This window comes from Cavia porcellus, unplaced genomic scaffold (genome assembly GCF_034190915.1).
Source record: "Cavia porcellus strain 051 isolate PalLab524CR breed Dunkin Hartley unplaced genomic scaffold, mCavPor4.1 scaffold_21, whole genome shotgun sequence".
In the NCBI taxonomy this organism is placed as follows: domain Eukaryota; kingdom Metazoa; phylum Chordata; class Mammalia; order Rodentia; family Caviidae; genus Cavia; species Cavia porcellus.
Genome location: NW_026947504.1, coordinates 16,412,240 through 16,437,683, shown reverse-complemented (window position 1 = coordinate 16,437,683; position 25,444 = coordinate 16,412,240). Strand labels below are relative to the sequence as shown.

Sequence of the window (25,444 nt, the reverse complement as noted above, 5' to 3'; positions counted from 1 at the left end):
CCAGCTGCAGGGGTGCAGGCTCTGGCACCTGGCCTGAACAGGGGGTAACGATGACATGACAGCCCCTCTGCAGGTCCCAGGGGCCACCCATTTACCCAAGCCTTTCCCTTTTTTGAGAGCCGGGAGCTTGCTGGCTGGGGCTGTTCCCACCAACAATGTTCCCATCCAGGGAGCTTAAAATAGCCCCTCTTGGCTGGGGCTCTGGAGTGAGCAGTGAGGCAGGCATTTGTGCAAATATGGGCCTGGGAGAAGGATTCCTGCCCGGGGAGGGGGCACTGCACCGGAGCCAGGCTCTTGGGTGGGGGCGGGGGTGCATCCAGCAGAGGCGCCGGCCAGCCTCCACTTCTCTCGGCCCGCTTGAGCGAGGTTTTAGACTAAGTCTCTTGTGTCCTTCCAAGTGGGCCCACTGAAGAGCGGCCTCCGCATTCTCTCACTGGTGCCAGGCTCGTCCTGACCTCTCAGGTCCCTACCTCCGTGGGAACACCACGAGCATCCCTGAAAGCCCAGCTCAGACTTCTTTGAACACTAGCAGTGACAGTTGCGGTGCCATTCACTGGGCTTTCTTTTGCTAGGCACAGTTAAGTATGTGCATTCACCTCTGTCATCGCATGTGAGCCGCACCATAACAGACAGCCAAGTGTTACCAGCTCCACAGTGCAGAAGCCGCTGAACCCACAGAAAAGTCAGGCCACTTTCCCAAGCCTACACGCTGTGACGGAGTAGAGACAGGACCAAGACTCAGGTCTGGGAACTGGAGGGACCTGAGTTTACTCTGGGGGTCTGTAGCTCTCCTCTGAGCCAGCACTGTTCTGGCCGCCCACTCACCATTCCAGCATTCCCAGGCAGCTGATGCTACCCAATGTATCAAATGTTCAGTGGGCACCTGCCATGTGCCAGAGCCCTCCCATCCCCCTGTGAACTCTAGTTTGGCCTGGCAGGGCCCAGGTTGCTTGAGGACGTTGCAGGAGGCTGCAGCACCCTTACCCCACTACAAGATGGTGATCCTGGGAGTGAGGGTCTGGTGAACAGCACGCCTCGGGCAGAGTACCAGGCCTGGAAGTTAGTGGCTGTGCGGTAAGCAGCAGCTTTTCCATTAATAATTATCATTTTCGGAGCATCATGGTATCCAGGTGCCCTATACTCAGGGTCTCGTGTGCAGCAGGGCAACCAAGTCCTCGTTTCACACTGGTGGGCTGTGTATTCCTGCCCTTCCGGGACGGCGTCTTGAGCCCTGGTCCGCCTTCATCCCGGGGTCACTCTGCAAACCCGAGCAGCCGAGGCCTGACCTCACTCCGCGGGCTTTGCCGCGCTCCTCGCCGCCGTCTGGCTTCCTGCGAGCGCCACCTGGTGGTAAACGCGACACTGCTTCCCCGGGACCTCGGGGGAGCGGCCTCCAGCGCAGACTGGCGCCCATTCCCTGGCGCTCCTTCCCCAGCACCTCTTCCTCCATGCGGACCAACACCCAAGGGCTCCGGCCTCATGGGCAGGCAGCCCCCTGGGCCGTGCTACCTGCTTTGCACTCAGGATGTCCCTGGGGGAAGACGACCCTCCATGGTTTTTCCGAAGCCAAAGGCTCTTTCAAGATGGGCCAGAAGTGAGAAATCCAAGGCTAGTAACTGCACACCTGCCTTGGGAGCGTCCACGCTCCACTAGAGTGAGGGAATTAGCTCCGTGGCCCACACCGGACGAGCTAGGAGCCCTAGCCTGGCCCGGGCTGCCCTATAAATTTGAGGGAGATACAATGGAAAGTATTGGAGATTTGTTCTGCTCCCAGCCCCAGCACAGGCGTGCTGAGTGAGCTTGGGTAGGTAGGGACTCTCCCTCTCTGGGCTTTAGTCTCCTTCAGTGAAATGGGTACAGGGAGTAAGCTAGATGAGGGGTGAGGACCCCTGCAGCCGCCAGACTAGGCTCAGGTTAAAATGCAGATTCCTAGGTCACCAGCTGTGGGATTCAGGCTGAGACTCCAGAGTCACTATCAGGAGCTGGGGAGGCCACTGAGTTCTGGCTTTGGGAGGCAGAAGGCAGGGTGTATGTGCCAGCAGGTCAGGAGACTGATGGTCTCGGCAGTCCTGAGGGGTGGAAGAGCCCCTGCAGCCCAGCACCCCACTTTCCGTGCATATGAGGAAAGATCGCCCAGCTGCAGAGGGCCACCAAAGAACACACTCAGCTTCCCCTGCTTGCCCCTTGGACTGACCATCTCACTGGCTCAGAGGAAAGTGGGGTGGGGATGGGATGGCCAGGGCTGGGGGTGGGGGCCCTTGCTGCCCAAGGAGGTATTTTCAGAATCCCCCTCCCTCTGGAGTTTCCAGCGACAGAACAGAGTCCTGTCTAGTATTTGACCAAATATGGTGGTATCTCTCGAAACGCTCGGGCCCCAGCCAGCTTCTCAGCTATGCTGTGGAGACCTGCCCTGGGCAGATTAATCTTGTGACACTCAGGAGCGCCTCTCGCCCTGCCTTCCTCCCCTCGCCTATTCCTGTAAATGGCCAGGGCTGGTCCTCAGCCTGACCGGGCAGCACTGGCTTTCACAGTGGCTTCTCGTCCTCACACTCCCCTACTCCTGTCTCCCTGGGTGGACTTGTGTCCGCTCACGTTCGGCGGCTCACTCGAGGTGAGAGACCTAAGCATGCATGTGAGTCCAGGCCCTGTGGACCCCGGGGTCACCTGAGCTCATGAAGTCGTGGCCTGAATCTGGAAAGACTGGAACTGTGTCAGCCAGGAGGGAGGGTGTGATGGCGGAGCGGGCAGTTGGCTGAGTGATGAGGACATGCTAGCACCAATGCTAATGGCTAATGTTTGCAATCACAGGTATAAAGTAATTTTATCATAGTTTTTATAATAAACAGTGAAGTATTTGTTGAGCACTTATTATATGCCAGGCACTTGCCAGCTATTTAACATGAGTTATTTCTTTTACTCTTTCTGGCAGCCTTGAGGGGTAGGTAGAATGCCATTCCTGTTCTAGAGACATGCAACCCAAGGCTCAGAAAGACTTCAGCAGCAATGATTGAGGGCATGGCTTCCATTTTACAGAAAGGGAAATTGAGGCTGAAGGAGAAGGAGGGTCTCAAGCACCACCTAGGGGCCAGGCCTTGTATACACAGGAGAGCATGCCGTCAGCCATGATGTGCTTCTGGACCTGCAGGTCAGCAGCTCATGTGACGCTCACAGCTTCACAGCAGGCTGGCTTTGTGCAGGAAATGTCCCAAGACAAACAGTGTGGGGCGGCAGATGGAGTTCTGGATGTGAACCAGGCACTACCCCTAGATCCGTCACCAACACAGATCCCTGTGCTCAAGCCTCAGTTTCCCTTCTGTGAAGTAGAGGGTGGGCCTGCAGCTTGGGTGAGTGGGGCAGAGGTGGGAATGCCTGGGCTGGTTTCACTGGGAGATAGGGCCTGTGTCCTGGTCTCAGCCCACACCCTCTACTGACCAACCAGCAGACCAGTCCTCCTCCACCCTCACCCTGGCCATCCCCAAAGCAAACGAAGCTGATTGTCTTAGCTGGCCCTGCGGGTACTGGCCAGCCAGCCGGCCGCAGGCCACAGGCAGAGGTGCCACCGGCCAGAGCCCCACCAGACACACAGGGCATTGTCCCTTGGTCAACAGCTCCTGGGCACCTCGGTGCGCTCCTGGCCTGCCCCCACACCCCTTGCCGCCTGCCTCTGCGCTAGGCCCAGCCAGCTGGGGCCCGAGTCTCCTGGCTGATGACGAGCCCACCCACCCACTCCCCCGGCAGCCCCCTGGCAGCTATAATTGCTTCACTCCATCCTGTCGCTGCCATTCTCTACACAGAGGCATCTGGGGTTCCGGGCGGCGGCAGCTGCGGGCGGACGGCCGGCTTGGTGGGATGGACTGGCCGCACAACCTGGTACGTGGCGCGCCCCCGCCCCCCTAGAGCCTGCATGCTGCAGCGTTTCTGTCCTATTGATTGATTAATGGCTGCCTCTGTTTGCCTTGGAGTCTGTGGAGGTGTGTTCCCCCTCTGTCTTCTCCTGCAGGACTAGAGAGAAACAGAGACTGGTCTCACAGCCTGCAGCCATGGCCGGTAGCTTGGGCTTCAGCCTGAGCCTCGGCCATGCACAGTGAAGCTCTTTCAGGCCGAGGCATCTGGGGAGATCCTGGCAAGCTCAGAATCGGGATTTTCCAGCCTGCCTCCTGGGCCCTGGGTGGGCTGTGTGACCTTGGGCAAGTCCTTCTGTTTCTGTTTCCCTTCTGACAAGTGAGGGAGGGGCCCCTGAGTCTCCTCTGGGTTGCTCTGATCAGAAAGCCAGGGTTTAAGAGTGGGATAGGAAGCTGGGCATGGCGGCACATGCCCGTAATCCTAGCACCCGGCTTGGGCTGCGTGGTGAATTCAAGGCCAACCTGAACTACATAGTGAGACCCTGTCTCAAAAAAAAAAAAAAAAAAAAAAAAAAAGTAGCATGTGAGAAGCTCAGATGAGAGAGTCCATTGTTGGGCAGCTTTTTTTGCACCAGAATTTAGACCCAAAAAGGGAAAATTTAGCAACCTGAATCTCTTATAGATGAGTGCCAGGAAATGGCTCTGCCAAGAGGGGCTATGCTGGAGCTTGTTCCCTGGGGTCCAGGCTTGCTGGGAGGCCTGGGTCAGGCAGGGCCTGTGGGCTTCGGGAAAGGGATGCCAGGAAGGAATGGGCCTGCCTAGCTGCAGCCAGAGGTAAAACTCACCTGGAAATTCATGCATCTGGCCAGCGCTGCCTTCCACCCAGGCACTGGTGGGTCTTCTTCCCTTGGCTTCCTGGGCAGTCTGCTTTTGCCCTGGGAGCTACCGGCTTTCCTGATGTGATGTGCCTAGGGAAGGAGGCAGCCAACATTGGATGAGGGTGGCCATTAGTGGTGTGGAAGAGGGCAGGGACCCAGTGGTGGCACCCCGTGGGGAGCTGGAGACCTACCTGGCTCACCCTGTTTATCTCATGCTCCCTTCCTTCCACCAACCCCTCTTTCCTTCAGCCTCACTCTTTCCTTTCACCCCAGCTTATGACCTTGTGACCGACTCAGGTATATTCCCTGTGGGCGTGTCTGCCTCCCCCATCCTGCAAGCTTTACCTGCCAGGTCCCCTTCCCTAAAAAACTTGTCCAGACTGCTGCTCCAGCACAGGCTAAGTGGGAGCCCAGCGCTCCTCCAGCTGCCCTGCACTGGCCCATCCCTGGGCTTCTCACTGGGGCCCTCTCTCCTGGCTGGTCAGCTATACAAGGCCTGGGAAGGTGGCCGACATTCCTTCACTCACCTGTGCTCCTGAATGCCTAAGTGTGTCCAGCATCACAGCAGGCTGAAGGGGTGGGAGGAGGGTGGGGGTACACAGGGTGTTAAAACTGACCCAATCAATGCCCTGGGAGAATCTGTGCTTCCTAGGGACAGGCATGCAAAAGGATCAGATATGCAAATGTCAAATGCCAGTTATGCAAGTTGTGGCTCCAAGCCCTGAGCCACTATAGAGAAGAGGCAGAGGCCTGTGCAAAGTCCCCAAGGCAAGAGAGCAAGTGACTGGAGAGGGACAGAGTTTGGGGCTGAAGGGTGAGGAAGAAGGGTGGGGCCTCGGTCATCTCTAAGGGCGATGTGGAAGGTGTTAGACAAACGTGACACTGCCACATTGCCTTTCCAACAGCTGTGTCCCTGGCCTTGGCCTGGAGCACCGAGTGGAAGAGTGGCCAGGAGGCTGCAGATCTGCCTGCTGTGGGGCTGGAGGTGGGGGTGAAGTGCTATAGGGGAAACAAATGGGGGGGGTAGGAGACATCCAGCTTTCAGGACTTCAAGGTGATTTGGATGTGCGGGGAGGAAGAAGGAGTTATTGATGCCCATCATAGAGCGGACCAGGGTAGCCAGAGCGCGGCAGCTGCAGGTGACCCCACAGAGGCCCCCTCTGCCCTCTCCTCCCTGCACCCTGAGCCTTGGCCCAGAGACTTGGTTGTCCCTGCGCTGACCCGCGTGCTCTCTTCTCTCCAGCTTCTCCTTCTTGCTATTTCCATCTTCCTGGGGCTGGGCCAGCCCAGGAGCCCCAAAGGCAAGAAGAAGGGTCAAGGGCGGCCTGGGCCCCTGGCCCTTGGGCCTCCCCAGGTCCCCCTGGACCTGGTGTCTCGGGTGAAGCCCTTCGCTCGCATGGAGGAGTACGAGAGGAACCTGGCTGAGATGGTGGCCCAGCTGAGGAACAGCTCCGAGCCAGCCCCGAAGAAGTGCGAGGTCAACCTGCAGCTCTGGCTGTCTAACAAGAGAAGCCTGTCTCCGTGGGGCTACAGGTAGGCTGGGCCTCCCTGCTGTCCTCGGCACTGGACAGACCGGACCCTGCTCTCAGAAATCTCAGCACTTGGGTTTGAATCCTGCCTCTGCCCCTTACTGGATGTGAGGCTTTGGACTAGGTGATTAGCCTTTCTGAGCCTCAGTTTCCCCAACCGTAAGTGGAGGTGATAGTGGTCCCTTCCTCCCAGGCTTATTCTAGAAGCATCTCCATGCAAAGCATTCCTGATTGTCCCAGAGTCTCGTGTAGGTGTTTGCAAGGCCTTCCCCAGATGTCCCTCTGTCTGGCAAGAGTGCCTTGTGCACACGGAACAGTCACAGCTCTTTATGGGGCATTGCTGGATGCATTCATGTCTCTCTCATGCCAAGACAGGGACCTTCTATTTTTTTTTTTTTTTTTGTCTTTTGAGACAGAGTCTCGCTATGGAGTTGAGCTGGCTATGACCTCATTTTGTAGCCCAGGCTGGTCTCAAACTCGCAACGATCCTATTGTCTGTCCCTCCCAACTGCTGGGATTACAGGCGTGTGCCACCACATCCGGCTGACAGGGACCTTCCTAATGCCTACATCAAAGTCGCCTTAGTTCCCATGTCTCACCTGATCAGTTTTCCAGATTGACACCTGGAACGCGGTGTCACTGTGTGCAGCTGCACGTGACTCAGGTGCATGGTGGGGTTTTGGCTTTGGAACCAACCCTGCTGCCTGGGCTGGTGAAGCAGTGTCTCACCTTGGCTCAGGCTAGCTCAGTGCCTGGGACGGAAGGAGCCAGCTGTGTATAAGTAAGTGTGGAGATGGGGCCACTCACAGGCCCAGGCCAAGGGTCTTCCAGCCATGCAGCTTACATCTGGAGGCCCTGGAGTAGCACTGTTGACTAGATGTTCCTCCACTGGTCCCTGCGGCTACTTGCACAGCTGAAATGCGTCTATCAGACTGGGAACTATGTTTTGATTAATTTAAATTTAAGTCTGCACATGTGGCCAGAGGCTACCGTACTGCACCTTGAAGGCCCTGCAATTTGACTGTCGGGAGCATCAGGAATGATCCTCCAGAGTCCAGCTTCCCACACTTTTCTCTGTGTGTGTGAATCGCAGTGGCCTGGGCTGTCTCAGGAGGTTCTACATTTCTAACAAGCTTCCAAGCACGATGATGGTATGCGGTGGTGGCATACTTGTAGGGGCTTCCTGTCCCCACTGAACAAGAGAGGAAAACAAGGCACGGGGGAGGTTAAGATCACAGAGGAAGCTCCTGCGTGCTAGGATCTGCCACAGCGGCAGGAAGGAGCGCCTCTGTTTTGCTCGCAATGAGCTAAAGTCCAGGGCAGGCCTGCTCCCACTGTGAGTGGGTGAAAACACCCGGGAATGAACGGGAACTGCAAATTAAGTCATAATGGGACCCAGGTCCCTGTGCTCCTCTTGAAGGGGACAGGCTTCGATGCGCTTGCATTTTACTTCTATAGATTAAGTTCTTCCAAAATATGAAAATAGGACTGGGGAACGGCAGGAGGCCATGGGCCACTGCGCACTCTAGTAATGTGACCGGCATCTTGCTGTGTGGAAGGAAGCTGGTGCTGAGTGGTGACCCCAGATGGGAAAACCCTGGAGCAGTGACTTGCCTGAAATGACCTTGTCTGCCAGCTCAAGTAGGGGAGGCGCAGGCGGGTGAGGAGGTGCTCCTTGCTCTCCCGCCCACTTTCACCCCGCGCGCACCCTCTCTTTCTTGCTCCCCGCAGCATCAACCACGACCCCAGCCGCATCCCCGCGGACCTGCCCGAGGCGCGGTGCCTGTGTCTGGGCTGCGTGAACCCCTTCACCATGCAGGAGGACCGCAGCATGGTGAGCGTGCCGGTGTTCAGCCAGGTGCCCGTGCGCCGTCGCCTCTGCCCGCAGCCTCCGCGCCCGGGGCCCTGCCGCCAGCGCGCAGTCATGGAGACCATCGCCGTGGGCTGCACCTGCATCTTCTGAGCGCCCGCCGAGCCACGCAAGGCTGACCAGACGCAGGCTCTGTGCTTTGTAAAGCAAGCCTTTGGCTTTGCTCTTGTTGGATGACAGCAAAAATTGGGGTGGGGTTTGGAGAGCCTGGGGAGTCGTATATCAGATCAATATAAAGAGAATTTTTCCATCTTTCTGAATTCCCCCACACTGAGACATTCGTTTTTATCGTTTAGGGTACTAGGGCATTTCGTTTAGTTTGCTTACTTAAAACTGTATGTCAGCCATATTGCTGCCGTTGGTATAAACCGGCATAGACTTTGAGGAGCGCTAACTCAGGTGAGCAGCTCCTGGATCCCACGAAATAAACTCCTCTGCAGCCTGCACTCTGGGCTCTGAAAGGGTCCACCCGGGCCTGAGCTTCTGCAGGACGTTGATCCCTGCTCTGATTGTACGAGATGACTCATAAGGTCTCTTTCAGCCGGGAAATTCTCTGCAGAGCAGACTTCGGCCCAAAGGGCCTCCAAAGCAGGTGTTTCTAGCCTGGGTCAGCGGGGCCCTAACATATGTGTTTTTCTCGGGATTGAGGATTCCTGGCTTGGAACAATCAAGGCTTGAGAGCAACAGTGAAGATCATTCTTGCCTCCTGCCCTGGCCCCAAGGGCATCTGGTTAGCTGGTTTGCCGGTGACAGTGACTCAAACTAGCATCAGAATCACGGGGAGAGCTTGTGAACACAGACTGCTGGGCCTCAGTCCTGGAGGTTCTGATCTGGCTCCAGACTAAGTTTCCTTTTTATGCAGTGGCTTCTTTTCACTGGGTGATGCTATGGTCTGGGATCATACTTGGGAACCACTGGTTTCTAACAAGAAACTGTTGATCAAAAAAGGCAGTGTGACTGATTTACCCTAAAGCCCATCTGGCTCTTGTTGCTTGATTCTCCCTGAAACCCCTTGCAATTCAAATCTCCTCCTGGGCCCTCTAACCCCTGCAGCAAATCCCCAATCAGCTGTCCTGGGGTCTAAAAATACCCTTCCTCCCCAGGACAGCTGAGCCACTCGGCCTTTCTGGGGGTAAGAATAGCTAACACCGCAGAGTTAACCTCAATGAAAGGGCCGACTGCTCAGCAGAGGAATACTTGACCTGGCTGCTCGGGCATCCTTGCTTAAAGCAGCTTTAGTGCTGGATGTTTTAAGGGTCTAATTCATGAAAGCCAATGGTTAGGTATGTGGCTCTCTGGCATGGTAACTAACTTACCTTTTTTGGTATTGTTCTAGAGTGGATACTGGTTAAAATTACCCCAGGAAGCTTCGGCCTCGTTCCAGACACATGGAAAATAGACTTCTTGTGCTCGCCCTCCAGCAGTCACTGTGCCTCCCCCCAGGGCTGTTTGTCTCTAAGGCTGTCACAGTGTGCTCTCTGGGTCTTTTTATGTTTTTCTTCTTTGGTGCTGGGATTGAGCCTGGGGCTCATGCGTGCTCTGCCTGTGTGTGCCACTGAGCTATGCCCCAGGTTTGCCATGCAGATCTTAAAGACTCAGGTCCACATGAAGGGCATAAGGTGCAAGGTGTTTTGGGGATGAGGTGGGCTGCAGGAGGGCTAATCCTGGGAGCCCATGGACCCTGGGTGCATAAGGGTTGCAGGGTTGGATGGGGGTTCATGGTAGGGAGTGGCTGTTACTCTCCTACAGCATCGGAAACAGAGATGCTTGAAAAATGCCAGTTATACATGGATGATACATTTTCCTCCTCTGGTTCATTTTTTTCCTTCTTTCTCTCCTGGGGATACAACCCGGGGGCTCACATATGCCAGGCAATGAGATACATCGCCAACCCTTTTATTTTTCAGGTTTTTAGGGATTCACTTTGTAGTCCAGGCTGGTCTCAGACTCACTGTGATCCTCCTGTCTCAGCCTTCGGAATGCTTCGCTTACAGGCATGCATCACCATGGCAAGCCTCTGGTTCTTTAATCATGAAAGAATGGGTGGAATTTAGGGATCGCCAGGGTCTTTTCTGTAGTATAACTTTTTTTGTGGGGGACACTGGGGATTAAACACAAGACTTGCACTGAGCTACATCTCTAGCAGCTCCTCCTCCACTATTTTTTATTTTCAGACAGCACTTTGCTAAGTCATTAAGTTGCACAGGCTTGGCTTGAACTTGTGACCATTCTGCCTTAGGCTCGCTGCCTCCCAGGGTGCCTGGGTACAGGACTGTATCACCGCACCTGGCTTTTTGTGGAATTTAGAAGCTTGACTTCATAAGCTGGAGCTGGCAGCTGGCCCTTTCCTCGGTTTAAAAGCAGCAGCAGGGAGCTCAGAAACCAGTCTGCACCATACCAGAGCCACCTTCGGTCTGAGTCTAAACATGTTTCCTGTTTTCACTCGCTAGTGAGAAACTCCCACCCCTGAGACAGGAGCCTCACCTGCTCCCTGTGGAATGGGGGTGCAGAACTTACTGCATGAAAACAGAGAGGCTGTTAGGGTGCCCACGATCTGCCCCAGCTCCCTTGAGGGACCTCCATAGGTGAGTTCCCAGCAAGCATTCCTCACCTCTCCCCCCAAGAGTTCTGTCCTCCACGGCTGCCACTTCCTCTTCCCAGAGCGCTAGCATTTTGCTTGAGTCATCTGCTCCAGGACAGGACGTTCTTGTGCAGAGTTTCAGATGCCTACTGCTCTGTACTAAGAACCACCGCGCACAAGTGTGACCTGTTGCATTGTTTTTTGAGCAGATTGGAGGGCTCTCTCTGCAGATGGTCTTTACTCTCTGGGGTTTAGGGGGTTTGGGGCTTTTGCGTTGTCTGGAAAGGTGAAGGGTGGCCTGAGCCAAAGGTTTTCTGCTGGCTCTTGTTCCCCTTTCTGGGTTCCATCCTTTCTCTGCCTGCAAGGAAGGAAGATGTGAAGCTCTGGCTTTCAGGTTTGGGCTTGGGGAAGCGGGCGGCAGGGTCGGGCTGCCTTTGGTTCTGAGCAGTTTAGGCCTGCACACTCAGCTAGACGAGGTGTTCGAGGACACAGCCAGTCCTACCAGACCCATGCTGGAACACAGGGCCAAAGCCTCTCAAGGGCTGAGGAGCAAGTGCTAGTTTACAGCACCTATGCACACAACCTCCTTAGGGGCGCAAGGGAGGGGGTGACAGTCGTTTCCTATTGTCCTTCTGGCCCAATACCAGCTATCAGTTACACCAGAACCGGGCTGGGGATTTAGCTCAGTGGCATAAGTGCCTGCCTTGCAAGCAGGCGGTCGTGAGTTCGATCCCCGGTACCAATAAAAAGGAAAAAGACAAAAAAAAAAAAAAAAAAAAAAAAAAAAGAAAAGTTACACCACAACCACTCATGCCATCTTCATTTCAAAGACCATCAGAAGATGCTGTCACACTCTGATTTCACTGCACTTGAGCAAGGAGGCCACAGCGCCCTCTGCAGGTGGCTGACATTGTGGCAGCCTCTCTCTCCTTGCAGCTCCTCCCGCCTAGTTTGGACGAGCCCACCACTGCTGCAAGGATGGCCCTGGACAGTTCCAAGCTAATCAGTTTGTTATTCCCTGGGTTGCAGCGATTGGGCTGGTTTCTGAGCCCCATGCTAATTAGAATATAGCACTCACCTGGCCACAGGACTTGATTCGGGGCTCGAGTCCCATTTGGCTCAGTGGCAGTAGAAGCACATGTCATTGGGGAGTTGTTGGTAGCTGTCTTTACTACTACGAGAGAGTGGTGGACCTGGGAACTATGCAGCACTCTGCATCTATAGCATTATAACCATTGCTATTTTTTTTTAAATGGAAATGAAACCCAGGACCTTCATCTCCAGCCTAGCTCTTTTTTTAAATTTTTCATATGGGGACAAGGTCTCGCTAAGTTGCCTAGGCTGAATCTCTTGTCTTGGCCTCCCAGAAGGCTGGGATTACAGGTGTGCAGGCCTGGAAAACAGTCTTTACTGCTTATGTCACCTGAATTTGGTTTTCTACTACTCCAACCAAAAATCTTTTTGTGTGTGTGTGGGGTGCTGAGACAGGGTCTCACTGTGTCGTTCATGCTGGCCTTGAAATCGCTGCAATCCTTCTACCTCAGCCTCCCAAGTGCGGGGATGACATGGGTGCACCACCACAACTAGTGTTCCATTAAATCCTATGTCAGTTTCACGATTTCTGTAATCAACAAATATACATCCTCTGTCCTCTACAGACTATTCCCTGACATAGTATGAACAATCTCAGAGCCAGCCTGCAGCTGCTGCATGGCAGTTCGGTATTTTGCCCAATGCTGAACTTAATTTTAAGAAGCTCCAGACCTGAGCTGCTCTGTGGACTTATCAGGAGACCTTGCATAAGTTGGTCCCCATTTTGGGTTTTCGGTCTCTCCCTCTGCACAGAGGAAGGCTGTGGCTGGGCTCGGGACTGTTTCCGTTAGGAAGCTGCAGCGTCAGCATCGCTTGGTGGTGACGCTTCCTCAGGCATCCAGGTCCCTGCCATGGAGCCTGATGCAGCAAGCTGGGGTGGGACCTGGCCGCCTGCCCTTTCCCAAGCCTCCTACCTTTCTCCATGAGATTTACAAGTGGTAGAGCATCTTTACTGTACTTTCTTTATTAAAACTACTGATCTTTAATGCTTCTAGTCAAAGCAAAGCAGAACCCTCCTCTCCTTTTAAGCTAGTGCTGAAGAAGGAAGCACCATACTGGCCTCTGAAAAACTCAAGTCTTAGCACCTTTTCTTCCTTTCCTGATCAGGTGAAGATCTGTGGGGAGCACTGCTCCCTACCACCTGGGGACTGGATCTACTTTGCAAGGCAAACCCATGTTACTCTTCAGCCCTCGCATAAGGAACAGAACGGTCAGTTCCTCCAGATGCCAAGGAAAACTTCTGTATTTCCCTTTCTGGCTTTATTTCCCTTTTCCCCCTGGTTTCTAGGAAGCACAGAGCTATGCTGATGGCAGTGTTGAGACAAACGTCTCCTCCTCAGGTCTCACCATTCATCTCTCTCAATGCAGTATTGTTGAGAGGTTTGGAAGTGGCATCTAAGCAAGTTCTGAACTAGGTTCCTCACATTAGCAAACCCACACCGAGCGGAGCTATTATCATTTCTTAGGTCTCCTGATGTTCTCTTTTACTGTTTGTAACTTTTGGTCGTAAATGTTCTGTTGTAGTTTGCCTCAGTGGACTGCATGTTTTGGGAGTAGGTATGGGACGGGACAGCAGCAGGAGACTCAGGGTTCTCTGTCTTATACTCCTGGAGTCATCCTGGTTCCCAGTTAGAAAACACAGTCAGAACAGCCTGAGAAGATGGATTTTTATTTCTTCTTTAAAAAAAATAAATAAAACAAACACATTGGCTTGGATTTCCTTTCTTTACCGTCTACCTTAAAGAAATAACCACTGCGAGGATTCTTAAGGTAGACAGGCAGTTAGTGGATCACCTGGACCCACCATGGAGGGCACGACGCTGGATACTCGAGGGTCAGGAGCGGCTTAGCAGTGACGGTGGTGCAGTCAGCCCCGGGCTGCTGGGGCTGGGATCCATCTTCAGTGTGGGACACAAGTTCCCGGGCTCTTTCTGGAGAATTCACAGTTCCGTCTTGACCTTGTGCATTAAATCCTTTTGGTCAATTTTGTCCAGGTCCTGGTACCAGCGATTGTAAGCCAGCAGGGCTACATTCTTGGCAGCTACGGCCATGACCTCCACGGAGCTGGCTGCCCACTCCAGGGCATTGAGGTAGAAGAGCTGGTCATGGAGCGAGAACCTCGGGAGGGAGCTGCGGGAACCGTACAGCGGGTGAGCCTGCCACTCGGCTGTCTGCACCGAGTAATAGGAGCGGAAAAGGGTCTTCAGCTGGGCCCGGAAGAGGGGCCTGGGAGACTGAACTCGCCACACAGCTGCTTCCTGGGGCTGCTTCCACCGGAAGCTGGCCGAGATATTGACAGGGCAGATGTTGTCCAGAGTGCAGAAGAAGCTGGGGAAATCTGTGGTAAGGATGTTGGCGAAAGGGAAGAGTTTAGGGTCTGGGAAGCCGAAGTAGGAAGAGTTGAGGTAGCCATGGACCAGGGAGACGACAGTGGGCTGGAAGGAGCCCTGGACATCATCGATGGGTGGGGTGAAGCCTTCAAAGGTGAGGTTGCTGCTGCCGCCGTCCAGGTGCAGGGGAGTGGCGATGACCACGATGTCATAGAAGTCAGAGCCGCTGCCCACGTCACGCTCAAACCCCACTTGGTACAGGGGCTTTCCTTCTGGAGGGAGAGAGACCAGAGAGCTAAGGCCAGCTCATCCCTGGCTTATGCCCACTTATCTTTATTTGGGGTCCAGCACTGGGGGCACAGTGAGACCAGGGAGCGTCCGGGCTGCCCAGATGGCAGGCCCCGCCTCTCCATACTGATGTGGTCTGCAGGGTGAGCACTGGCCTCGGGTCCTGCTGCTGACTGGCAGGAGCACTTGGGCAAGGCTGTCCCTCAAAAGTCCTCAATGGGCAAAGGAACTGGTATTTGAGTCGGGGCAACAGCGCCCTCTGGTGCCTCTCATTGACTTTTCTTTTTATTTCAGTGGTGCTGGGGACAGAGTCCCGGGGTGTTCTACCACTGAGCTACCCGCTCCCCCTCACTTGCTTACTTGCATACTTATTTACTTGACTTTTTTCTAAAGACAGGGTCTTGCTAAGTAGGTTGGGCTGGCCTTGAAGTCACTATGTAGCCCAGGCTGCCAACCCTCCTGCTTCAGTTCCTGAGTACAGGGATTACAGATCTATGGCACCACAGCTGGCTTATTTATTTAACTCTCAAGATAGGTTTGGCTAAGATGGCAAGGATAGACTTATTACCTGTACTGTGCAAGGTCACGGAGGTCACTGTGGCGTGGATCACATTGGCCTTGGTGAGCTTCAGCAAACCAGAACACACCAGCTTGTTGCCCCCCTCCACAGACCACAGGTTGCCTTGGGCCCCTGCCAGGGACATGGCTCCTAGACAAAGCAGAAGTGTGGCCAGTGTGTTCTCAGAACCTCCAAGCAGAAAGGCTGGAGAGCCCGGTGCTATTCTTCCCGGGCCTTCCTGCCACGGCAAGACGCTTCCCAACTGCGGCACAGGGAGGCCAGAAGCAATCAACAATACAACCACGGTCACAATGCTAGTAACTGACAGCATGCAGCTCAGTGACAGCTCGGCTCCAAAGACACGTGGTGTGTGATTCTGTCTTTATGGGGTGCTCAGAATGGGCGAATCCACAGCAACAGGGAGATATGTGTTTGCTTAGGGATGGAGTTGGGGGTGTTGGGGAGCTGATGGCTAAATTAGGATATGGGGCTTCTTCGGGGGTGATGAAAACGTATGAATTACATTTCAATACAAATATGTTATGAAGGGCACACAAGACACTCAAAGAGTGGGCAGGGAAGCTCTATCCAGAGGATACTGAGGCAGGGCCTGAGGCTGTGCAGGAGCCAAAGGGAAGACACTCTGGGCAGATGGGTGGCACTGGTCAGTATAAACCTTTTTCATTTATTCAGCAAGAGTGCACAGGGTGTGTGGCACAGTGCAGGTACTGTTCTGAGTCTTGTGACAGAGCAGTGGACACAGAGCAAGAGCCCTGCTCCTGCAAAGCCTTCACTCTCTGCACTCAGGGCCTCTGCAGGCGAAGGTGGGCCACACACGCCCACCTACCTCAGTAACAGGCTAGGAAGTTTCGATGCCCTAATCCATGGACAAGGGCTCAGTGACAGTTCTGGAAACCAAAGTGTTGCTTCAACTCTATCATTTACGCAGTGTGAGGGATGAACAGGCCATCAGGAGCGGTGGACACAGGCTGCACCTGTGTCCTGAGCTTTGCTTCCACTGTCTACGAGGTGGGGCGAATACAATCCTGCCAACATGAAGGACCGATGCCAGGATCAATCAAATAAGATAGGACAACAAAGTGCTGAGCTAAGGGTGCCCACGGGAAAACATGAGGTTCTTAAGGGGACTCCAGCTCATTGTGGATGCTACACACAGAGGAAACGCAGGTGGAGGGCTGGACACTAACCGGCAAAGGCGGGCATCGCTGCTGACTGGCCGTAGCTGGCTCTCAGGACAGCAGAGACGACATCGTCAATAAAGCGCTGTGTGACACCGACCTGGAGCAGGGACTCGGCCACAGAGCGCTGGGTCATGTTGACAAAAGCAGACTCTCCCAGGGAGTAGAGCAGCTCCTCCACACCTGAGAAGGCGTAGCCATGGGCTTGGTACTTATAGATCCTAAGAGACACATGGACGCAGTCCCTGTGCAGAAGAGCTTTTAGGCTGACCTTCCACCAGAGGTCCCTGTGAACTTACAAGCCCACCAGTGACCTCCCAGTTCCTCTCAATATGGAGGGGTGGCAGTGGAAGCTGGTTATGTTCCCCCTGGCCTGCTCTCTGGCTGTGGTGGACCTGTCCTTAGAAGACTCACTCTGCAGCTCAAGTCTTGTCCCTTCACTGCTGACCCAACCCAAGGACTGGTACCGACGGGAACCATCTGCTGGCGATATCAGGACTAGGTCATCTTTGACATGTTGCTTAGTCTGGTGCTGCTTTGTAAACAAGAACTTGGTTTTCCATGCAACACCGGATAAAAGCACCCAGAGAACAGAGTGAAATGTGGGCTGGAACGGACACACGGAAGTTCTCTCCCACAGCAGGGAGAAGTCACCACTGTGGGTGTGCACAGAATTGACAAGGGAGGAGTATGAGGAAGAGAAAGGGAGGGCAAAGACACGAGCTTCGTGGGCTACCTGGAGACATCAGGAAGAGGTGCCACAAGCCCGGGGTGGGAAGGGCGCCCCGGGCCACTCTTAGCAGCTGGACGATGGGCCCAGGGCAGCAGTCTTTTGCCTGGGGGCTGGAAGCAGGGAGAGCCTGCAGCAGTGCTCGGGAAGAGGACAGTGAGTGCAGGGTGGGCACGGACCCGTGCCTTACAGATCCACAGATGAGGGGTAACCCAAGGAGGTCAGGGATGAAGACAGGACTCAGTGTTAGACGGAAAAACTGGGCACAGCAAAGTGTGAAGGTCAGTGGCCCGGGCTCCAGCTGTGTTCCATTTAGCTTACACTATGAACTGGCTGCAAACACGAAAGGGCGGGGAGATCTCACATAAAACACTAGAGTTCTAGCTTCCAGCAACCGGAAGACGTGGCCGCACGGGGCGGTGTCCTCGTGCAGCTGGCCACAGGGGGCGGGGGTGGTGTGCTGGCTGCCGCCACTGATGGCTTGTTCTTCAGATCACCCCACGTCCTGCGGCTCCCTGGTCCCCTCCGCCCTCGGGGTGCTCACGGCCTGCTCTGGACTTTTCAGTGACTGAATTTCAGCCTGTGATTTAACCAGGTTAGTGGCAGGAAAGAATACAGAGGTACTGGCCCTGGCTGCGTGGGGCCCTTCCTCAGGCTGGAGCTCACTCTGAGCCTGTGCTGAATTGTGTAGGGTCCCTCCAGCCACCAAGTGGCTTCTTTCCTGACTGACAGCAGTGAGCAGGTTCCTTCCCCAGCTCTCTTCTCCCCTCCCAGGGAGGACCTCCCTCCGCTCCGCCCAGCCCTACCTCATGAACTTCTCCATGACCTCCTCCACCCACATCTGCAGCCTCAGGAAGCTGATGCCGTAATGCCACCAGAGGCGGAAGAGGTTCAGCAGGTACCAGTCGGTCTCCTCCAGCACGAAATGCTCCCCGCCGAAGATGGCGCTCCTGCCCACCACCTCACGCCGGTGCCTCAGCCCTGTGGAGACCAGGAGCTCCTCAGGTCCCCTTCGTGAGGTCCCTGCAGGGGGGCCTGGCAGTGCTTTAAGCTTAAATTCAAGGTCTTCTCATGCAAAAGGCTGGCTTATTCAAGGAAATGGGAATGCTATTTTTTGGTGTCTATCAACAGCACACAAACACACTGGGAAAACGTTTGCCTAACCTTCCTAGCTAACAAGATGATGCAAAGGAAAACAATGTACCATTTTACATTTTTTTTTCCAACAGGGATCCTCTTGGCCATGAGACAGGGAGATTCTGATCTCACCCCAGAAGCCCAAGGGCTGACAGCACAGGGCTTGCTCTGAGGTGGGGTCCTGGACCCCAAAAGTGCCAGAAGGAACAAGAGCTCGCTCCCGAGGTTTAGCACCGTACAACTTACACAGTACTGGACTGAAAAGTATGCGTACAGCCAGGATATATTTCTTCCCGCTGTACACAGGGCTTCACCATTTTGTCACCTTGACAACGTACTGTACCTTGGGGAGATTATTCTGTATCTCGATGTAAAGGAGTCCCCTGTTGGGCTGCTGAACAGCCTACTGAGTTACTTATTCTGTTTTTAATCCCCTGTGCCAGGAAGTGGGCAGGTGGGGTATTTTTTGCCATTTGCTATGACAAACAAAGCTGCAATGAGCAAGTGTGCATGTCTGTCACTTTGCATGTTGCAAGGCCACTTGGGTCACGTCTAACCACTGGAATTCCTGGATCAAATAGCATGTACATTTGTGGCTTTGACAGATGCTGCTGGATTGAATCTCCGCCTTCTCACTCACGGCTATGTGGCTGTAGCCAAGGTATCTAAGTCTTCTGAGCCTCAGTTTCCTTACGAAGAGATCTAACACTCACCTCACCGGCTGGTAGGGAAGGTCTGAAGTAATGCACACCTACCACCGGCAAGGATGCCAGGTTCCTGGCGGGCACCAACATGTGGACACTGATATGGTCATGATAATCAAGAGGCAGTAAATTGAGAGGGAAATAAGCTGGCCTAGGGGGTCAAACCTGAGTTCTAGTCCCGGCTCTGCAACTAACTCACTGTGTAACCTTGGGCAAGTTCCTTCCCCTCTCTGGTCTCAGCTGCTCCATCTGTAAAATGAGGAGATGGGGCTACATGACCATCCAGCCTCGAAGGTCCAGGCAGTCAGGGAAGGGCCTGGTGGCTACTGCCAGCCCCGCACATTGGGCACTGGAGCCCCAGGATGGGCACTCACCCAGCAGCTTGACGAAGTCTTGCATGTGCAGGCTCAGGGAATGGAAGGAGGCCGCCCCACTCTCGTAGTGCTGTCTGTTGACTGAGATGGTGGCCAGGCGGCCGCCCACGGTCCCCTTCTCATACACATCGATCTGTACCCGCGGTCCAAAGTGCTGCTGCAGGAAGTGGGCCACAGCAGAGCCTCCAATCCCGGCCCCAATCACCGCTGTCAGCAGGGCCAGGAGAGGACAGAGAAAGCACAGGGGTGAGAGACCAATTACACCTTTCCATCTGCTCTGCTAGTGATGCTCCAATACCCACACTTCACAGGCCTTGTGAAGTGCCGGGGATTGAACTCAGGACCTTGCACTTGCTAGACAGGCGCTTATGCCACTGAGCTAAATCTCCAGCCCAGGCCTTAACATTTTACAAAGGAAATCCAGTCTCGATTTTCAGTAGAGCTACGAAGAATGAGCAAAGCCCACCCTGAAAACTGGCACCTACAATCACCAATTTCTTTATAAAGAAAAACACACTGTAGCAGCAGAAGAGCCGGGAAGCATCTTAAAATCCTTTAAAGAGAATAAATTTACTTTGACACAAACTTACTACATTGTGGCTATTTTTACTTCACTATGAACAGGTATAAATGGCTATTGACCAGTTCTGTTTGATCAGTGTCTGAAAACCACTCCTTAATCCCAGGATTAGCAAATTGGAGCCTTTGGCCAGATCCAAATAGATGCTCAGTTTTTGCAAAAGTTTTGCTGTTACTGTGGTGGGGTAGGTGGGGTCTCCCTGTTATTCAAACTGGTCTTGAACTCCTGGGCTCCAGTCAGTATCTTGACTACAGATGTGCTTTGTAGTTACAAAGGTGTAACTGTGCCTGGCTACAAAGTATTGAAGGCCACAGTCATAGTCTTTTAATTGTTCATGGTTACTTTCATGCTAGGCAGAGTTGAATGTTGTAACAGAATCTGCCATGTTTCCCCCCTCCCCCCACCACCACTTAAAGTATTTACTGTCTGGCTCTTTGAAGGTTTCTGGTCCTTGGTCTAACATAATCTACCACCTGCCACTTAAATCATTTCTATGTCTGTGCTAAGGCTGGAACACACCATCTGTGGGGAGCTGCTTGTCCCAGAGCCCTCTTGTTACAGTTTCTGTTTGTTGAAGTCTTTTTTTGGTGGGACTTATCATCCCTTCTCTTTCCTATACTTCCTGCCCTGCTGTTATTTGCACACTTGGTTCATATGTCATGGGTATTCTCTTCTCAGTTTCTGATAAAAACATTTCACTGGACGGAGCACAGGGGTCCTACCATGATAAGAAACACTGTATAGACTAATATTCATTAAAGTAGCCCCATGAAGCTGGGTGTGGTGGTATAATACATATAGTTTAAGCACTCTGGAGGCTCAGATAGGAGGATTGCTGCAAGTCTGGGGAACAACCTGGGCTACACAGTGAGTTTAAAGCCAGTTGGAACTACAGTGAGACCTTTTCTCAAAAAAAAAAAAAAAAAAAAAAAAAAGACAAGAAAATTAATAAAATAAAAATAAATAGCTCCATACAGGTACAGCAAAACAGCTTTTTTTTTTGGTCTTTTTTTTTTTTTTTTTTTTTTTTTGTCTTTTTGAGACAGGGTCTCTATGCAGTTCAGACTGGCCTTGAGCTCACTTTGTAGCCCAGGCTGGTCTCGAACTCGTAATGATCCTCCTGCCTCAGCCTCCCGAGTGCTAAGATTACAGGCATGAGCACCAAGCCTGGCTAACAAATCAGCTTTGAAGCTATTACCTGCCCCACAATTTTGCCCAACATGTATCTGAAACATCACTTCCCTCTCACCTGACCATCCAGTAACCCTACACCTAAATGTAAACAGGGTAAGTCTGACATTGTTTGTTCTTCCTGGACCCACACTGGACCTTAAGACTCCCAGCTCCTGTCAAGAAGTGGTGGGCAACCCTCAGCCTTTACCTGCCTGTTCCACTCCCTGCTGACCACTTCCTCTTGGCCCACTTCTTACTGAGCACCTGCATGCCTTTGCCCTCAAGTCTGGGGCTGGGGCTAAGCTGCTCTCCTCACCAGGAATGTCATCTCTGTGACCTGTGTCTCCCTGAAATCTACAGCCTTTATCTGTCATCTTAGGTCACCTCAGGCGGATCAGATGTCCCTTCTATGTACTCATGAAGTACACTCTGCTTACCCCTGGCCACACCACATTCACATGGTTTAAGGACTGCGAGAGAGCAGGGTCACCACGTTCACAGATCCTGGCACATAGTAGTTTGTGAAGTACTGGTTGCATGGTGAACATGCCTTCTCTGTACTTGTAAAGCCACTAACAAGAATGCCCTTAGCCTTTTCCTAACAATTCTGCTCCTCTCCCATCATTTGCAAGCGGAGTCCCATACCAAGTATTTATATTTTAGGACCTAGGGGCCACCATGGTGTGTGGGGAGCTACAAGATATTAACTCTCTATTCAACACACAAAACTAACAACCACTCTGAACTTGGGTAAGATAAGCTGGAGCTTGAAGTGGAGCCAAACAGCTCCAACCCCAGGAGCCCTGCCAGACAGTGGGCAGACGCATGCACCCTCAGATACAAGAACCTGTGACAATGTACAAGGATATAGCTGGGGGGGGGGGGGCTGAGGAAGCAATGGCTCTAAGTGGCAGTGAGGACTGGCTTCACAGAGGAAATAACATCAGTCAGGACCTTGGTGGACAACTGGCTGTGTCAGTGAGAGAAACCTGCATGTCTCAGAGAACAGCATGTGGAACTGGAGTGGACTCGGAGGGTCCTGGTGCCTTCCCACGGTGTTCAGACCAGATCCAGCTGGAGTCCAGGGATTAAACCAGCCTACTGGGAAGTTCCTCATTCTCCCTCTGGATAGAGTCCAAACCATCAGAGATGGACAGCCTCTGCTGGAGGGCTGAAGGAAACTAGGAAAGCTAAAGAGCAGTTTGGCATTGCATGTGTCCCTGCGCATGGCGCAGGGTGAGGTGAACGGGTCAGCTGGAATGAGCAGGCTGTAAGTGCCACACTGCCAGACACATCTGCTAGAGGGAGGCCTTGACCCTTCTCCAAAGGTCTGTGGGACATGTCCTACCCTACTGCCCACTCCCAGGGGGAAGGAGAGTATGCTACACTCCTGGACATTGCCTACCTTCTCCATCTTTCTAATCTTGGCTCAAAATCCACATTCTCCATGAGGACTTCTGTGCCCACAATGGCCCTCAGCACTGTCTCTGCCATGAAAGCCCAGTCCCAAGCTGATTTTCAGTATGCTACAACCTGTCTTATCTCCTTATGGGCAGGCTATGGTTTTGTAGCACAATAAGCTTTAGCACTGCACTGGCTCTGAAAAGTCTCTGGCCTCCCAAGAAACTTCTGCCAACTGGGGCTCCAGGAAGGCGGCCTAGAAGAGTTGGGACTCTGCCTCCCACACTGGGAGCCCAGCATCTCTGCTTGTGTGAAGTTTATAGGTAAGGGACTTGAAAATCTCTAAGTCATCAAGAGTTAAAATGACAATTATTAAGAGGGGAGGGGGAAAAAAAGGAAGAGCAAACACGGAGTTCTAGGCAATGACAAGCATGACTGAAGTATTTTGTGAGATTTCCTGATACCTGCAATTTATTTTGAAGTGCATCAACTGTAAAAATACTCAGGATGGCCAGAAGGATGTGTCACTGCCATGTGATAAAGCAAACAGAATAGCAGTGAAGGGGAGAATCTAGTGATGCGGATGACCACTGTAAAATTCTTTCAGCTTTGCTGTATGTTTCAAAATTCTTTGAAATAAAGTATTAGAAAAATCACGCAAATAATAAAGACATTATGAAAGCCACTAAAAGTTGCCCACTCTGGCTAGGGATGTAGCTCAGTGGTAGAGCCTTTGCCTAGCATGTGGGAAGTCCTTGGTTCAAACCTCAGCATTCTACTACTGATGGAGCTGTCTCAGGTGGACTAGAAGTTAGGGCTTAGAAGTTCCTCCCAGGAAGCCCTCCCCCGGGGGGGGGCAAGCCTGGGGGAGGCGTCCCCCCCCGCCCCCCTCCCCCCCGCGCCGTGCCCCAGACTGTCTCAGCACTAGAACACACTGGGTGAGTTGAGGTCTCGGCTCCAAGCAGGAACCAGAGCGCTATCCTGCCACACAGAGGCCCTCCATAGACCTTTGTGAATACATCGGCCAGCTCTTGTTCTCTGCCATGCAGACGCACCTGGCGAAGAGCCAAGTACACGTTAGCTGCTCAGTGACCCTGCATCTTTTTGAGATCAGTGGCCAGTCCTGCCCAGCCAGGCCTCTGCCTTCCCAGGTGGCGCTCTCCCATGCCCATGGCACCCTCCCCATCAGCACCTTCCCCATGCGGTCTTCTACTTCCCCGGCCCGGCCCGGCCCCGGCCCCGGCCCCAGCCCCTCGCCTTGGCCTCTCTTCCACCCGGCCCCTTTCCGAGGACTCCTCCCTCGTCCAGCTGCCCTTCCCTATCCTTAGACAGCCGCTGCAGACCGTGAACCCTTTTGCCGCCCACCCCTCCCCGGCTCAGTCCCCCACCACATCCTTCCCGCACCGATCTTGCCGGGCGGGGCGTCTCCGCCAGCAGCGGCTACAGTGAGGAGCGCGGTCAGCGCAGCGAGCAGCAGAGAAGCGCGGGCCATGGCGGGTAGCGATCCGAGCAGCTTGCTGGGGCTCCCCAGCTCAGAGGTAGACGCTTGGCTCCCCGCCCCGCCTTGGTGCCTCACTGGCCGCCCCGCCTCCTAGTACGGTCGTGGCCTCTCATTGGCGGAGCAGCCGTCCCTCCCTAGTCCGGGAGGATTCTGTCATTGGTGGTCTACCCGTCCCGCCTCCCAGATGCGGGCATCTTATTGGTTGGCTGCTTCGGCTCCGACGCAGGTGTGCTCGCCTTCGACTCTCAGCATCAGGAGCGGGTGTCTGCTGCCGGAAGATGGGTGGACAAAAAAACTGTAGTTCAGTCTTAGGACTTACTTGCTGTGTCTTCTTCGGTTTCCACTTTCATAAAAGGACAGAATAACCTCTGCTTTACCCTCCCAGGTGGTTGTGGCGATTACGTGAAATAATGGATGTGAAACTGTGGAGCTGAAGTGTCTGCAAGGGCCAGGAGTTGCTGACCAAGCAGCGGCCGGGGTGACCAGATGCTATTCTATGCACCTGCTGAAACAAGACCGTACAGTTCTGATGCTGCAGGTTTTCACCTGTGTCCAGTTTCTGTATAGTTTATATCCCTTTTATTTCTTCAAAACCGAAAGAATTTCATTCTTTCTTCAGAAAGCAGAAACGATATCATTTTCATCTCAGAAAACAAGGGTGGTATGGCCAGTACCACCCTGTGAAGGACAGGTTTCCGCTGGCAGAGTAAAGTTAGGGTGAATTTCAGAAGAAGGAAAATCTGTAGTGATTCAATATGGCTAAAAGACTGAAGGCATGACTTTATAGTTGGGTTCTAAGTCAGCTTTATGAGTCTCACTACATCTAAACTGGATTACTACCAATAAAGGTGTGGATGAATGAACACTTACCTTTTTCTTTTGTGACACTGGGGAGATTGACCAGGACCCTCACACTGAACTACATCCCTAGCTTTTATTGAGTCATTTATTTTTGTCTGCAAACTCAAACTTCGGGCAGGGCTCAATGGGATCAGCGCTTCTGTCCCACGTGGTGTCACTGGGGACGGGAGGATTCAATTTCATGGGGCTGTCAGGAGGCTGCTGGCTCAGCTGAAAGCTGTCAGAGCCTTGTTTCACGACACACACTGCTTTAGCCTGTTCTCGGCATGATGGTCAGGTGCCAGGGTGAGCTGCTCAAGATAGGAGACGAGGCTCTTTCAGGTTTGGGTATGGAAATGAGCCCTGCCATTCCTACTGCTCAAGCACTCACAAAGCTCCAGAGATTAAAGAATGGATATGGCCCCTTGCCCTTAGTGTGTCAAGGAATTCTGGAGTTATGCTTAAAAATTACCATAGTGAATCTCACAGCATCAGCCAAGATTGGATAGAGAGGAACAAATATATTGACTGCCTAGCACTGGGAATAGGGCAGACAATGAAGTATGAAGCCAGGGCGTACAGACAGGACTGGAAGAATGAGAAAAATCTGAAGGAAAAACTGAGGAAACAATAGCTCCAACGAGGAGCAGTTACCCAGGAAGCTGGGTACCTGGCAGCCAACTGAGAAGCAGAGATAAGGTCGGGTGGCCAGAAGCTGGGAAGAAACAGGGAAGCTGAAGAAGTTGGGGCCAAATGCTAACAATCCGCTTAGGAGGATGGTCAGCCAAAGGGCAGTACAGCATGTAAGACAAGTACATCAGGAAGTGAACACAGGA

General features: G+C 53.2%; 2 protein-coding genes across 7 annotated transcripts; one reads left to right on the top strand and one right to left on the bottom strand.

Moving 5' to 3' along the window:
* Positions 1-2,435: 2,435 nt before the first annotated feature.
* On the top strand, positions 2,436-8,379 carry Il17b (interleukin 17B). Of its 4 annotated transcripts, XM_013141251.2 has the most exons (5): positions 2,485-2,611; positions 3,034-3,145; positions 3,795-3,870; positions 5,964-6,253; positions 7,981-8,379. In XM_013141251.2, exons 2-5 carry the CDS (start codon positions 3,111-3,113, stop codon positions 8,210-8,212), a joined length of 633 nt encoding a protein of 210 aa, XP_012996705.1. In that variant the 5' UTR covers positions 2,485-2,611; positions 3,034-3,110; the 3' UTR covers positions 8,213-8,379. The 4 variants fall into 4 exon arrangements, with proteins under 4 accessions (XP_063088417.1, XP_003477387.1, XP_012996705.1 ...); XM_003477339.3 differs by lacking the exon at positions 3,034-3,145 and having other exon boundaries at positions 2,438-2,611; XM_013141252.3 differs by lacking the exons at positions 2,485-2,611; positions 3,034-3,145 and adding an exon at positions 3,225-3,344.
* A 5,063-nt stretch (positions 8,380-13,442) lies between these two features.
* Positions 13,443-23,844, bottom strand: Pcyox1l (prenylcysteine oxidase 1 like). 3 transcript variants are annotated; one of them, XM_003477338.5, is made up of 6 exons: positions 23,672-23,844; positions 19,114-19,320; positions 17,705-17,879; positions 16,178-16,389; positions 14,979-15,119; positions 13,443-14,394 (listed from the first exon to the last, which is right to left on the bottom strand). In XM_003477338.5, the coding sequence occupies exons 1-6, from the start codon at positions 23,757-23,759 to the stop codon at positions 13,733-13,735; spliced, it is 1,485 nt and encodes a 494-aa protein (XP_003477386.1). In that variant the 5' UTR covers positions 23,760-23,844; the 3' UTR covers positions 13,443-13,732. The 3 variants fall into 3 exon arrangements, with proteins under 3 accessions (XP_003477386.1, XP_063088415.1, XP_063088416.1); XM_063232345.1 differs by lacking the exon at positions 23,672-23,844 and adding an exon at positions 18,939-18,988 and having other exon boundaries at positions 19,114-19,268; XM_063232346.1 differs by lacking the exon at positions 23,672-23,844 and adding an exon at positions 18,939-18,988 and having other exon boundaries at positions 16,178-16,351; positions 19,114-19,268.
* Between the last annotated feature and the right edge of the window lie 1,600 nt (positions 23,845-25,444).